The following is a 13958-nucleotide window of genomic DNA, read 5'->3' as shown; positions in this document are numbered from 1 at the left end:
AAGTTTTATTCTTTCTCAAGCTCTTGTTTCTGTTTGACGTTGAAGAGGTTTTGTTTGGATTGATTTGATACAAAAGTAATTCCATAGTTTTACAGCTGGAATTTACAAACCAGTTCAATCTGTGGTGATGGATCAATGAACCATGGATCAATGGTTTACCAACTTTAGCTTTAGGATTACATCACAGAAACCAAAGTGAGACAGAGACACAGAGACATTTGTGGTTAAAATAAAAAGATGTCGCTGCAGCTGAGGTCTGGACTGGACCTTGTACCAATACAGGTGTGTGTGCAGGTACAAGAACCTTCTAACAGAAAAATCTATTTAAATAAATTTGGACCAACAAGTTACAAAATGACAAAAATATTTTATTATCATAAATGACAAAGTGTGTGTGTGTGTGTGTGTGTGTGTGTGTTCAGAAGCTGAGTGAAAACGCTCTGTACGACAGGTTAGTGAAGACGTCGATGTGGTCGCTGCTGCCTCCGACCGTCAGCACCTGCACACGCACACACACACACACACACACACACATGTTAAGCTCAGAGTCCAAAACAGCATGAAACAGACTGATCGATAATAATATTTAGAGCTGCAACAATTAATCAATTAATCGAACAATAATCGATTATTAAAATACTCGTCAACTATCTTGAGAAAAAAAGTCAAAATTCTCTGATTCCAGCTTCTTTAATGTGAATATTTCTGGTTTCTTTGTTCCTTCAAGACAATAAACTGAGTTTCTCTTCAGTTTGTGGACAAAACAAGACATTTTCTTGTATATATGTATATTTTTCAACATTTTATAACATTTTATTGACCAAACAACTAATCGATTAATCGTTTAAATAATGGACAGATTAATCGATAATAAAAGTAACCGTTAGTTGCAGCCCTGATAATATTATTAATAATAACAATAATATTATTAGTAATATTAATAATGATGGTGTTTGTGATCAGGACCAGAGGCCGTGCTGCGTTCAGGGACTCACCCGGTGCTCGGTGCTGTTGGTGTTGAGCTGCAGCGTGTTGAGGCTCTGAGAGGAGCAGGGGATCTGAGCCTTGACCTCGCCCCCCAGCAGGCAGTGGGACACGGTCGGCCCCTCCCCCACCGCCAGGATCTGAAACAGACACGTCACATCAAGGGGGTGGATCGGACGACATGCAGCCGTAGCTCACAGTCGGCCATATTGGAACGGGCGACTGTCTCTGACTCTGGCTGCAGTTCCAGTACAGTAGATGATGATCCAGTCATCTGCACTAAAACAACGATTCATAACTCTGTGAAAAATAAACCAGTATGTAGCTATTACTGTAACTATTTGCATAATGTCACTAGAATGTTACTTTTACAAAAAAAAATACATTATTAAAATGATCTGTGATTTTTTTTTTTTAAGTATATTTTTTGGCTTTTTTTTATGCCTTTATTTGATAGCCATAGTAGAGATAGACAGGAAAGGGGGAAGCAGAGAGAGGGGGAATGACATGCAGGAAAGGTCTGCCCGACGCGGGATTTGAACCGGGGACGCCAGCGCTGAGGACTGTAGCCTCTACATGGGGCAGCCGCCTTAACCACTGCGCCACGCACCGCCCCAAATGATCTGTGATTTTGAGTAGCTGCATCATAACTGCATAAACATTCATAAAGAATCAAACCGTTTTGAAATCGGACAAAAACTGAGCAAGTTGTGGTCGTTATATCAGAACATGCAGCAGAGGCTTAATGCTCTGAGGGAGAGAGTTGACCTCACCAAGATGGCCGCCGTACTGGCTACGCTTTGTCATTGGGAAACAGCTGCGGGTGAGTCATCTAGGCCCAGTTCCAATCTGCCCCCTGAAGACTCCGGCCCTGAACCCTCACTGACTAAAGTGACGTCAGCTCTAAGTGACAGAGTGTGAGTGTGTGAGGGTCCAGATGCTGTAAACATGAATGGAACAGCACTTACCCACTCTCACCACACGTTACCTTGACAACAACATGTTGTTGACTCCGCCCTTGGACCGATAATTTACTGTACTTTCAACACGCACAAGGTGTGTGAGGTGGACGGACTCAAAACAAACTGTTCCTGGATCAGATCTGATCAAATCATCATCAATAATCACAAACTGCACGTTAATACTGACAGTTAACTTACTCTTTTCTTTTTCTTTCTTTCTTTTTTTGGTTGTTGCTCCTGTCCATTAACAATAAAGAGAGCAGCGGAGCTCTCTCTGACTACGTGTGTTAATTTACTTTTCTTTTCTTTATTTTAACACTTGCGTTCCGACGGCATCCCATGTGTTTGACTTCACAACGCTATGAACTGTGGGTAATTCCCCTACCCAAAGTCAGCATCGGTGCTGACTGACGGTAAGGGGAGAGGGGGGGCAGTAAGGGCTCATTCACTGACTCACTGACTTGATGATGATGGAATTGGGCCTTAGTCTTCTTATATACAGTATATCTATGGGTCACATGACGTCAGGTGAGGTCAGAGGTCAGAGGTCAGGTGAGGTCAGAGGTCAGGGGTCAGGTGATGTGTGTCCCTGAAGGCAGCACGGTGTGTGTTGTCCTTGTCGCTACCCGATCCGCGACGCTACCGGATCCGTGACAGCCACGTACGGCAACTCCACTTGGACAAACTTAGTTGAATTGACTTAGGATCACTGCCCTATGTGCGTCGCCACAGACGGTTTATCTTTTTATTTATTTTTTTAAATACTTTATTAGTAATGTAAATTGAGGGTTGGTTGTGGTGGTCTGGATCTTGATGCTCAGAAAACAGGAACACAGGCGACTTTTAATGTTTACTGTCCTCTTTTCTCGCCGGCCTCATCACCATGACAACCACAAACAATCACAACTACCACAACACTCACTGAATAAACGAGTCTGCCGCGGCTGTCTTATGACGGACCTACGCGGTTTTTATTTTATTTTATTTTATTTTTTAATCATTTTCACAGTACCGTATTTTAAATTCACAGAACTTAAAGCATGTACGCAAATCGGGCAGTGCCCAAATGAAGTTTGTCCAAGTGGAGTTGCCGTAGGCAGCTGTCCAAGATGGCGGCCGGTCTGCGCATGCGCAGACCAGTTTTGTCACGGATCCGGTAGCGTCGCAGATCGGGTAGCGACAGTCCTCACCATGTCCTGGTAGAAGGCGGCCTGTCTCTGGCAGCCGCTCAGGGGGAAGGTGGAGGTGGGGGAGAGGGAGCGCAGGTGCCACAGAGACAGGGACGGCCCCCCCCCACACAGCTGCAACACACACACACACACACACACACACACACACACACACACACACACACACACACACACACACACACACACACACACACACACACACACACACACACACACACAGGTGAATATAGATGTGAACAGGTGAGTAAAGGTGAGTACAGGTGAGTAAAGGTAAAAACAGGTGAGTACAGGTGAGTAAAGGTAAAAACAGGTGAGTAAAGGTAAAAACAGGTGAGTAAAGGTGAGAACAGGTGAGTAAAGGTAAAAACAGGTGAGTACAGGTGAGTAAAGGTAAAAACAGGTGAGTACAGGTGAGAACAGGTGAGTTAAGGTAAAAACAGGTGAGTAAAGGTGAGAACAGGTGAGTAAAGGTAAAAACAGGTGAGTAAAGGTGAGAACAGGTGAGTAAAGGTAAAAACAGGTGAGTAAAGGTAAAAACAGGTGAGTAAAGGTGAGAACAGGTGAGTAAAGGTAAAAACAGGTGAGTACAGGTGAGTAAAGGTAAAAACAGGTGAGTAAAGGTGAGAACAGGTGAGTAAAGGTAAAAACAGGTGAGTACAGGTGAATACAGGTGTGTAAAGGTAAAAACAGGTGAGAACAGGTGAGTAAAGGTAAAAACAGGTGAGTAAAGGTGAGAACAGGTGAGTACAGATGAGTTAAGGTAAAATCAGGTGAGTAAAGGTGAGCAAAGGTGAGTAAAGGTAAAAACAGGTGAGTAAAGGTGAGTAAAGGTAAAAACAGATGAGTAAAGGTAAAAACAGGTGAGTAAAGGTAAAAACAGATGAGTAAAGGTGAGAACAGGTGAGTAAAGGTGAGCAAAGGTGAGTAAAGGTAAAAACAGGTGAGTAAAGGTGAGCAAAGGTGAGTAAAGGTAAAAACAGGTGAGTAAAGGTGAGAACAGGTGAGTAAAGGTGAGCAAAGGTGAGTTAAGGTAAAATCAGGTGAGTAAAGGTGAGCAAAGGTGAGTAAAGGTAAAAACAGGTGAGTAAAGGTGAGTAAAGGTAAAAACAGATGAGTAAAGGTAAAAACAGGTGAGTAAAGGTAAAAACAGATGAGTAAAGGTGAGAACAGGTGAGTACAGGTGAGTAAAGGTGAGAACAGGTGAGTAAAGGTGAGAACAGGTGAATAAAGGTAAAAACAGATGAGTAAAGGTAAAAACAGGTGAGTAAAGGTAAAAACAGATGAGTAAAGGTGAGAACAGGTGAGTAAAGGTAAAAACAGGTGAGTAAAGGTGAGAACAGGTGAGTAAAGGTAAAAACAGGTGAGTAAAGGTGAGAACAGGTGAGTAAAGGTAAAAACAGGTGAGTAAAGGTGAGAACAGGTGAGTACAGATGAGTAAAGGTAAAAACAGGTGAGTAAAGGTAAAAACAGGTGAGTAAAGGTAAAACAGGTGAGTACAGATGAGTAAAGGTAAAAAAAAACAGGTGAGTACAGGTGAGCAAAGTTGAGTAAAGGTAAAAACAGGTGAATATAGGTGTGTAAAGGTGAGTAAAGGTGAGAACAGGTAAAAACAGGTGAGAACAGTGGTGACATCACAGAGCAGGTGTCTCACCTCGTACTTGTAGACCTCGATGCAGTGGACAGTCTGTCCCATCCTGCTGTCTGAGGGACACAGACATCAGCCGGTTAGAAGCTCACCTGTCCTGACTCACCTGGCCTCCCACCCCTCCTCCTCCCTCCCCCATCACTAGGGATGGGAATTGATAAGATTTTTACGATTCCAATTCCATTTTCGATTCTGCTTAACGATTCGGTTCTTTATCGATTCTCATTTGGAAAAAAAAGGACAACAAACTTTGTTCACGTTTGTACCAGGGCTGCCCCCAAATAGTCGACCAAGCATTACCGACCAAAAAGTCATTAGTCGACCTCAAGGGGGCAGTTGTGGATTTGAGAAGTGAAGCTCACTTCCGCGTTCAAAAAACTGCAATCCCCCCGGCTTCCTCTGGGGGCTGGTGTCAGAAAGCAGCATTCCCCATAGACCCCCATGTTAAAATCGCCGATTTTACATCCTCAGTAAACATGTTAAAAGCCTGGTGTCAGAACGTTTTTTTTTCTCAATCGATAGTTTCTACCCCCGCACACACTCTGAGGGGGGTGAATTTTTTTTAAACTCTACCGTTTTACTGTTATTAGGTTAAAACTCTGGCCAATTAGGGCGCGGAAATGTTGAGTGACAGGCCCGAGCAGCTCCGTGGACAGCTGCTTCGAGGCCAGTGGGCGGGTTCTCGGCGGTTCTCGGCCGGCCAATCCAACATGGCGCTGTTCAGGCCGCCATATTTGAGTCACAAAAACGACTCCCCAAAACCAATGGGTGACGTCACGGACGCTACGTCCATTCTTTTTACAGTCTATGGTCGACCTACATTTCAACATTTGGAGGCGTGGCTTGTCAAAATTAAGTCAAAATCAATATGACTGAACCATGTGAAAGGTTGAAGGGCTTTTAATTTGAAGGGCCACATACAGGAAGTCGTGACACTCACTCGCTGTCAGTTTTTTTTTTCTCTACACGGCAGGTCCCTGCGGCTGCGATGTCGCTGTTTTGAGCAACTTGCCGACTTTTCCAATGTTGTTACAGACGTGTGTGGTTTGGAGACTCAGACGTGAAAGCATGAGGCGATCGCTGCTGTTTCCAACGAGCAGCGGGTGTTACCATGACGACCCCCGTCCCACCACCAGCCTCAGCTCAGTCACTCACCTCATCCACCGTGTTTATGGTGATAAACAGGCTGTTACACCACCTGTAATTAAACCCCACCGCCGTGTTGGACTCACCAGCATTAATTCACTACGAAGGAGTATTAGGGCCAGCCAAAAAAAAAAAAACAGCCACAAAAAAAAAAAAAATCCAGCGCAAGGGAAAAAAAAAAAAAGCCAGGCAAAAAAAAAAAAACTAGAGGCTTGACCACGTACCACAACAAAGCGACTGTCGGCTCCATGACAGCAGCAGAGTGACAGACAGGCTGCCAAACTCTGCAGCGCCATAAAAGTGAACAATAAAGCCGATTAACTTTGACTCAATGCCGGAGTATGACGATGAAAACACGAATCACTTCCGTGTCCAACCTCTGCTGCTAACGTACAGCAATCAGCAATGCATGTTCTTCATTGCTGTCCCCCATATCTATGGCTGCCCCCCCCCCCAAAACAAACACACACACACACACACAATCATTTATAAGTTACACAGAGACGTTATATGAGCTAACGTGACTAAACGTGACTGGAGACACCTCCGTGACTAGACCACCGCGATCCAGGTCTCTGCCTCCTCCTGTAATATTTACAAATACAAATACTATACAAGGATACTGCCGGATTTTTTTTTTTTTTTTGGCTGTTTTGTTTTTTTTGGGCTGTCCCTAATACTCCTTCGTAGACTCTGGCCTCTCAGGGAGCAGAGGAGAGAGAGGTGACAGCAGCAAGAGCAAAACCCTGTTTACTGAACATGAAGCAACAAAAACACGTTTATCTAAAAAAAAATTAAAGCAACCAAGAGATTTGTCAATTTATGTGGTAGAAAATGCACAGATTATTGTCTCTTTAATAATTGGCAAGTAATTGCATTATTGCAACAAAAGTATGATGCTGTTGTTGTAGTTTAAGCTGTTGTGGTAGATAAAGTTGTTGTTCCTGTGGTGTGGTGGCAGGAGAAACTGTTGTATTTGATAGTTGTGCATCTATGAATTATTAGCTCTTAATAATTGCACTTTATTTTTCACGGCAGGTATGTGACTGAGCTTTTGGGTGGAGAACAGTACATATCCTGTTCTGTGGTCCTGCCTGCACTGTGCCATTTGATGCGGGTGATGGAATCTTCTGACGATGATCCAGCCTATGTGGCCCGGTTTAAACAGTCCTTCACAACTGACCTTTCAAAGCGGAAAGAAAGCACCAATGTCCGATGGTTGAAAGTGGCGACAGCGCTCGACCCCAGATTTAAAGATCTGAAATGCCTTCCCAGATCTGAAAGGGAGGGGGTCTGGGGGTTGATTAAAGAAGAGATTGGCCTGCAGCCTAACAAAGAAACAACAGAGCCAGAACCACCAAAAAAGAAGATGAACCTCCTGTTGGTTGCATCAGATTCAGAAGATGAAGATGAGGCAGCACATGATGCTTGTGTTGATCGGTACAGAGCAGAGCCCTGCACCTCTATGGAACCCGTCCAATGAAATGGTGGTCTGAGCATGCAGGGGCCTACAAAAGCTTGGCACTTCTTGCTCAGAAGTACTTGGCTACACCTGCAACGACAGTACCATGCGAAAGACTATTCTCACTGTCTGGTCACATTGTACAAAAGAAAAGAGCAGCACTGTCCACTGAAAATGTTACCAGACTGGTCTGCCTTAGCAATTGGCTTAAGAAATAGGAGAAAAGTTAGCACTAACAGTTCAGAGTTATGAATCTGATGTGTCTAATGACTGCAGTTTTTCATTCATTTAACTGTCATTAGGCCCTGTTCTGTTTGGGCCTTTCAGTTTGTATAACTAAGCAAAGTGCAAATCTCCCTCTTGTGTTACATATTTTCCATGATTTCAGGTGAGGGATTAGTTGTCTAAGATTTTCCATGATTTCAGGTGAGGGATTAGTTGTCTAAGATTTTCCATTATTTCAGGTGGGGGATTAGTTGTCTGAATTGACTGTTTTCCTTGGAGCATGCCATAATGAATTATACATGAATTTCCTGTTGTTATTATCCCATTCCTCAGCTTTAAGTTAAACATAATTGTATTTGAAAGAAGAAATAAAAGATAAAATACATTTTATCTTTGTGTTTATTGATTCTAACCAAGACACTTTGATAAGAATTGCTTTATATTTTTAATATAGAGATTAATCGTGAGTTAACTATGGAAAAAATGTGATTAATCGCGATTAAAAAAATTAATCGCTTGACAGCCCTAATTAAAATGCATCTGCACAAAATAATCTCTCTCTCTATATAGTATATATATATATTATATGTTCATTACATCTGTCATGTTCAATTTTTGACGGAAAATAAATATTTAAATAAGAAATAACCTTCTGATATCTTCAAATCTCACTTGTGAGTATGAGGGAACATTTAGACTTGACAAAAATAGTGACTTGAGTTATATTGTGATATATATCGATATCGACTGATATGTAAAAAATGATTGTGGCAGGTGTTTCTGTGTTTCTGTGGTAGAAGTGGTTTTGAGCTGCCTCCAGAGTGGACTGGTCTGTATGTGTGTTTTGTGACTGAGTTTCCTCTGTGTGCAGTGTAAAGGTTGCTGTGCATTTAGTATTGTGTGCAGTGTGTCTTTGTAAAGCTACTTGTTTGATCCAAAAAATAAATAAAGTTGCAACATCCATCTTAAATATTTTCATAGGCCTATATCCTATGTGCAGAGGCTGTCACACGTGCACATGTTAATGATTCCTAACAATAATTATTAACAGTGATTTACCATGGATTGAAACGCAGGTACATCAAATTAAAATGCATCTGCACAAAATAATCTCTCTATATATATAGGCTATAGTATATATATATATATATATATATATATATATATATATATATATATATATATATATATATATATATATATATATATATATATATATATATATATATATATATATGTTCATCATTACATCTGTCATGTTCAATTTTTGACGGAAAATAAATATTTAAATCAGAAATAACCTTCTGATATCTTCAAATCTCACTTGTGAGTATGAGGGAACATTTAGCCTTGACAAAAATAGTGACTTGAGTTATATTGTGATAAATATCGATATCGACTGATATGTAAAATATGATTGTGGCAGGTGTTTCTGTGTTTCTGTGGTAGAAGTGGTTTTGAGCTGCCTCCAGAGTGGACTGGTCTGTATTGATGTGTGTTTTGTCACTGAGTTCCCTCTGTGTGCAGTGTAAAGGTTGCTGTGCATTTAGTATTGTGTGCAGTGTGTCTGTGTAAATCTCTCATTCATTTGTGGTGCTGTGTGTTGCAGGGTTGTGCAGCAGCTGCCTGGCCCTCTGTGGGGCTGGTTGCAGTTTCAGATGTCACAAGTATTTCTTCATGAATGACTCACTATAATAAAGACTTGTTTTTGTTGTACACCTACCTGTGTCTGTGGTGGATCCTCTTTCACAGGACCAGACCAGGTTAACAAAGGTGGTGGGAACTTTCCACGACCTTTAAAATCCTCAGACAAAATGTATTACATCATCAACACACAGTAAATGATGAATGTAAAGTGTAACCATTCTTGACAAAGAGGAGGAATACATAAGTGTTACCTAGTTTGCTGTCTCCTTGCTGAAAGCCAGTGGTTCAGTATCTCTCTGGGCTTGGCTCGTCATCCAGTACTGGAACATCTTCTCTCTCTGGAAACTGTTGAAATCTTCACAAATCTCTGGATCACTCTAGGTCGGCTCCACCATCTCAGCAGGGTGGCATTTTGAAAAGTATTCACTCTGGGACCTGAGACAAGGTCAAGATACAATTACTTGATGCTAAGTTGTGAGCAATTTGACATTTTAACTACATTTCAATTACATGTCAAATACATAAGGGAGATCTCAAAAATTAACTCACCGGTGCACCTTTAAATATACGGTTAAACTCTAAGGAATTACAAAGACTATGAATCTTCAGAACATCATTTAACTTTTATTAGCTACAGAAATACCAGCATTAACAGTAAATATTTGATATGAACCCGTGTTAACCCACAGCCAGCTGCAGTACTTTACACAAAGTATTTCAGAACACATTGAATAACAGTTTCTTTTACACAGCATGTAGTCAGAAAATGTCTGCTGCTCAGCAGTATTTACTAAGATATTCTCACTCACCACTTCAAAGCCATGAACACTGTTAGGCTAACCCAATAGGATTTAACTTGAAGTAATTAGCATCACAGTGAGTGGATTGTATTAGCACTAGCATGGACCGACACAGTTTCCAACGGCAACAATTATCATCATGGTTAACGGAAACATGAGTCAGCTGACTACATATTAAAACTCACCTGTCCTCACCTGACCAGCTGGTCTTCACTCAGGAAGTGGATGAAGCATTTCACTGGCTACCGTGCACCTCCACTTGACTCTGCTATTTGACCCACTTTATCATTTTTAAATGTGTGTGTTTATTTAATGTGCTTTTATGTAAAATATGAAACTATTTATTTCAAGTGAGAGAGCATATTATCTACAAATAACGGAGAGAGTTTCACCGTGTGTCTCGGCTCTTCCAGCAGCAGCGACGTTTTGGCGCGTTTTGGGGGGTGCACCGCTAATTAATGCCCCACCTGCAACAACAGCTGGAACCAGGAACCATCGTTCTCTGAACCAAACTGCTGCAGCAACAACAGTTTAGCTGGTTAACATATTTACCACTGGTCTGAATCATATGTGGAGTGGGTTTTAGTTTTAGCTGAAGTTCACATAGATAATATCAACTTAAAAACACATTAAATCTAAATACTGACTCAGCTACACACCACCTATGGTTTATGAAGATAACCAAGGAACAGGAGCATTAGCAAAGAAGCTTTGTTGTTGTTGGTTTGTTTCTTCCTTCCTCTCTCTCTCGTTCACTTCTTTCTCTCTCTTTTTTGTCGTTTGTTTAACTATTGTTATTACTGTTATTGTATTATTATTGTTAATATTACTATTACCTCCTTTTTACTTGTTTTCTTCTCTCACACATGAAACCTCTCATCACTTTATTAGCCTACTTCTATTACTCGCTATGTTTATCAATATTACCCTTTTATTATTATGTATTCATATTTATTATTTTTATTACCATTATTTATCATTATTGTTACTGATGTATTTTTCTTTTTCTCTTTGGTACTACTGGTGTTATTGCTATTGCGTGATCTCGTCTTTAAGTTCCATGTTCGTTTTGTTTGTCTTTTATTCTTGTTAACACCACATGTGTCTTGTGTTGTTTGTCTTTACACAATAAAAAAGAAGCTGTGAGTAGACAGAGATGTGAACACGTTGATATTAAAGATCATTTTCTGAGGTCGACTGATCTCGAAGGAAAAATAAAGTTTGAAGTATTGTCCAACAGACAAGATGGCAGCAGATGTGAAGACAAAACCTGCAACAGAGTTAAAGTTGAGAAGTTTGTAAAGTTTGTGTTTGGAGAGTCACAGATAAGATTAGGTTACATGATGTAAGTTGAAGGTAGAAAACTTTATTGTTAAGAGACATTCTTTTATTTGGTGTAGCTACTCTGGTTATTATTCACACACATAAGACTGTGTAGTAATGTGAGTCCTATGAACCTCATGTTATGTCATCACATTCTGTTTAAGCAACGCCCAGCGTGTGTTGTTTTTCTATTCTGACAAAAGAAATGACAAAGGCAGACACTTCAGAAACCATTCAAAATCATCATTGTCAGGCCATTGTTGTAAATAGGAACTCGTTCTGAATGATTCTGCCTGGTTAAATAAAGGTTAAATACAAAAAAAAATCTTGGTCAAATTTAAAAAAAGAGAAAAAATAAAGCTGATGAGAAATGCTTTACCTGTGACATGTTTGGATACGTGATAGAAAATAAATGTGTAAATAACAAGGTGATTCGTTCTGTGCTGTGACTCTCTCAGGTGAGCTGGCTGTCTGGCTCCGCCCCCAGACTGAGGTGTGGATATGAGACAGGTGAGGAGGAGGAGCGAGAGAAAGTGAAAGTATTTAGTTCAGACGTCATTTTAAGAAGAAGGAGTAAGAGCTGCAGCAGGTGAGTGTTAAAACAACATTATTATTATTATTCACCGTTAAGTCTCAGTCCCTGTGAAGTGTGAAGGGAAGAAGAGTCAGAGTAGTTTTACACTAGTCCGCCATTGTTGTTGTTGTTTCTACATGACGTCTAGCGGTGTGAAGGTCACAGAGAGCTGAGGCTATGACGTCATCGTTTCACTAAAGAACCGTTGTGTTTTTTCTGATGCTGCGTTTGGAGATTTACCCACACTGGGACCAGGTTTAAAAAATATACAGTTTTAGTACAAAACGCTGATATGAGAAATAAAAACTGTTCACACACTGTATTCTCTCTGTGTGTGTGTGAGTCATTGTTAACAGGCAGCTAAGGGGAAAGTTAAGGGAACTTAAGTCAGACAGCTGAGCTCTGAATCCTCTGTTTATTTCACCTCTTAAAGTGAAAACTGTGTGTTTGACCTTCAAAATAAAAGTTTAACACTGACCCAGAGAAGATAAAGAGTCTGAAACACAGTTGATCCACATCAGACCGATCAAAAACCAAAAGAATAAGACACAAAACAGGTTTCACTGTTTTAAAGACTCATTATCTTCAAAGTTCAAAGTTAGCCTATCTTTATTGTCCCTGTTGTAACTGATTTGCAGCCAGGAGTTCCAAAACACATAAAGACATCCAAGGTCCAATACCCATAAATACACATTAAACACACAGAACAATCAACCTCTGTTAAGAACAACAGCACATATATCAACACATAGCAACACAGTGGGCAGAGTAATTCATTTTCATGTGCATTCAGAGACAAAGGGCTCTATTTTCGTGAACTAGGTGCAGGCGGAGAGGATCAGGCCTGCGCCTCGCCTTCGCTTCGCCAACGGGGAGTGGTCAGGAGCAGATTGCGATTTTGCTTCGAGACGCATCGGAGCGCATCCCGCCTACTTCCCTCCCACCGGCGCAAATGGCATAGAGGGAGGAGAGAAGGCGTGGAGTGGGTTTGACACAGCCGAGTCAGATCTTCACCAATCAAATGAGCTCCTCTCCTCGCCTTTAAATCCGCCGCGCGCGCAAGGCGGACGTTTGATTTCACCGTGGAAGAGAAGATTTGAATCAGCACCTACAGATTGTAGCATAGACATTCAGCACATCTATATCGATTGTCCCGTCACACTGATGACACATCAAAGGCTGCACAGATGAAAGATGAGGATGGATTACTGCTGTGTTGACACTACACGATTATCTGCTATATTTATGTATTTACTTATTGATTTATTGAGCTGCATCGTCACGCGACCATAACAAATAAAACTGAAAACAAATAAACTATCATCTCTCACAGCAAACCACAATCAGCCTGGCATCATAGTGAGCAGATATTCACATCTCCATCTCAGGTAAATTCTAAAGAAAAAAGAAAAAGAGAGACGCTCCGTGATGCATCCGTTACGCACAGCTGTTTGTTTATGTTGTGATCTGTGCACACGTGTTTAAATATAGGTTACTAAATATGAGTGTCTTTATTAATGGAAAAGGGGTGTGTGTGTTTTGTTTTTTGTTTTTTTTTACTGGGCAACAGCTCTCAATCTGTCAGAGCAAGTGAGACGGGAGGAAACTGATGTTCTGGTCCGGTCCAAGCTGGCAGTGTCCGGTCGCGCGAACAGACCTCACGGGCTGATGATGCAAAAGTAGTCTGGGAGGGAGGAGGGAGGAGGAGGGAGCAGGTCTATCTATCTATCTAACCTATATTTAAACACGTGTGCACAGATCACAACATAAACAGCTGTGCGTAACGGAGGCATTTCAGTTTTATTTGTTATGGTCGCGTGTCGATGCGGCGCTGGCCCCTAATAAATCAATAAGTAAATAAATAAATAAATAGCTGATCATCTGCAACGGCACAGTGTGTAGTGTCAACACCTGCTCTTGGGACATCCACGGCTGTCTCAGTCCCTCCCTGGTTTCATCTGTGTTAATTCAGTCAGGCTGAGTTTCCATTACGCAAGCCT

The 13958-nt window shown here is 41.2% G+C and overlaps 1 protein-coding gene across 1 annotated transcript; it reads right to left on the bottom strand.

Moving 5' to 3' along the window:
• Window positions 1–358: 358 nt before the first annotated feature.
• Window positions 359–9502, bottom strand: LOC310989470 (THO complex subunit 6 homolog). The gene is made up of 5 exons (XM_083976545.1): window positions 9338–9502; window positions 4788–4837; window positions 3137–3247; window positions 996–1124; window positions 359–499 (listed from the first exon to the last, which is right to left on the bottom strand). Exons 2-5 carry the CDS (start codon window positions 4827–4829, stop codon window positions 419–421), a joined length of 363 nt encoding a protein of 120 aa, XP_083832671.1. The 5' UTR covers window positions 4830–4837; window positions 9338–9502; the 3' UTR covers window positions 359–418.
• Window positions 9503–13958: the final 4456 nt, after the last annotated feature.

This window comes from Trachurus trachurus, assembly GCF_905171665.1.
Source record: "Trachurus trachurus genome assembly, chromosome: 8".
Classification (NCBI taxonomy): domain Eukaryota; kingdom Metazoa; phylum Chordata; class Actinopteri; order Carangiformes; family Carangidae; genus Trachurus; species Trachurus trachurus.
Note: the sequence above shows the minus strand (reverse complement) of the source record. Positions and strands in the feature narration are given on the sequence as shown.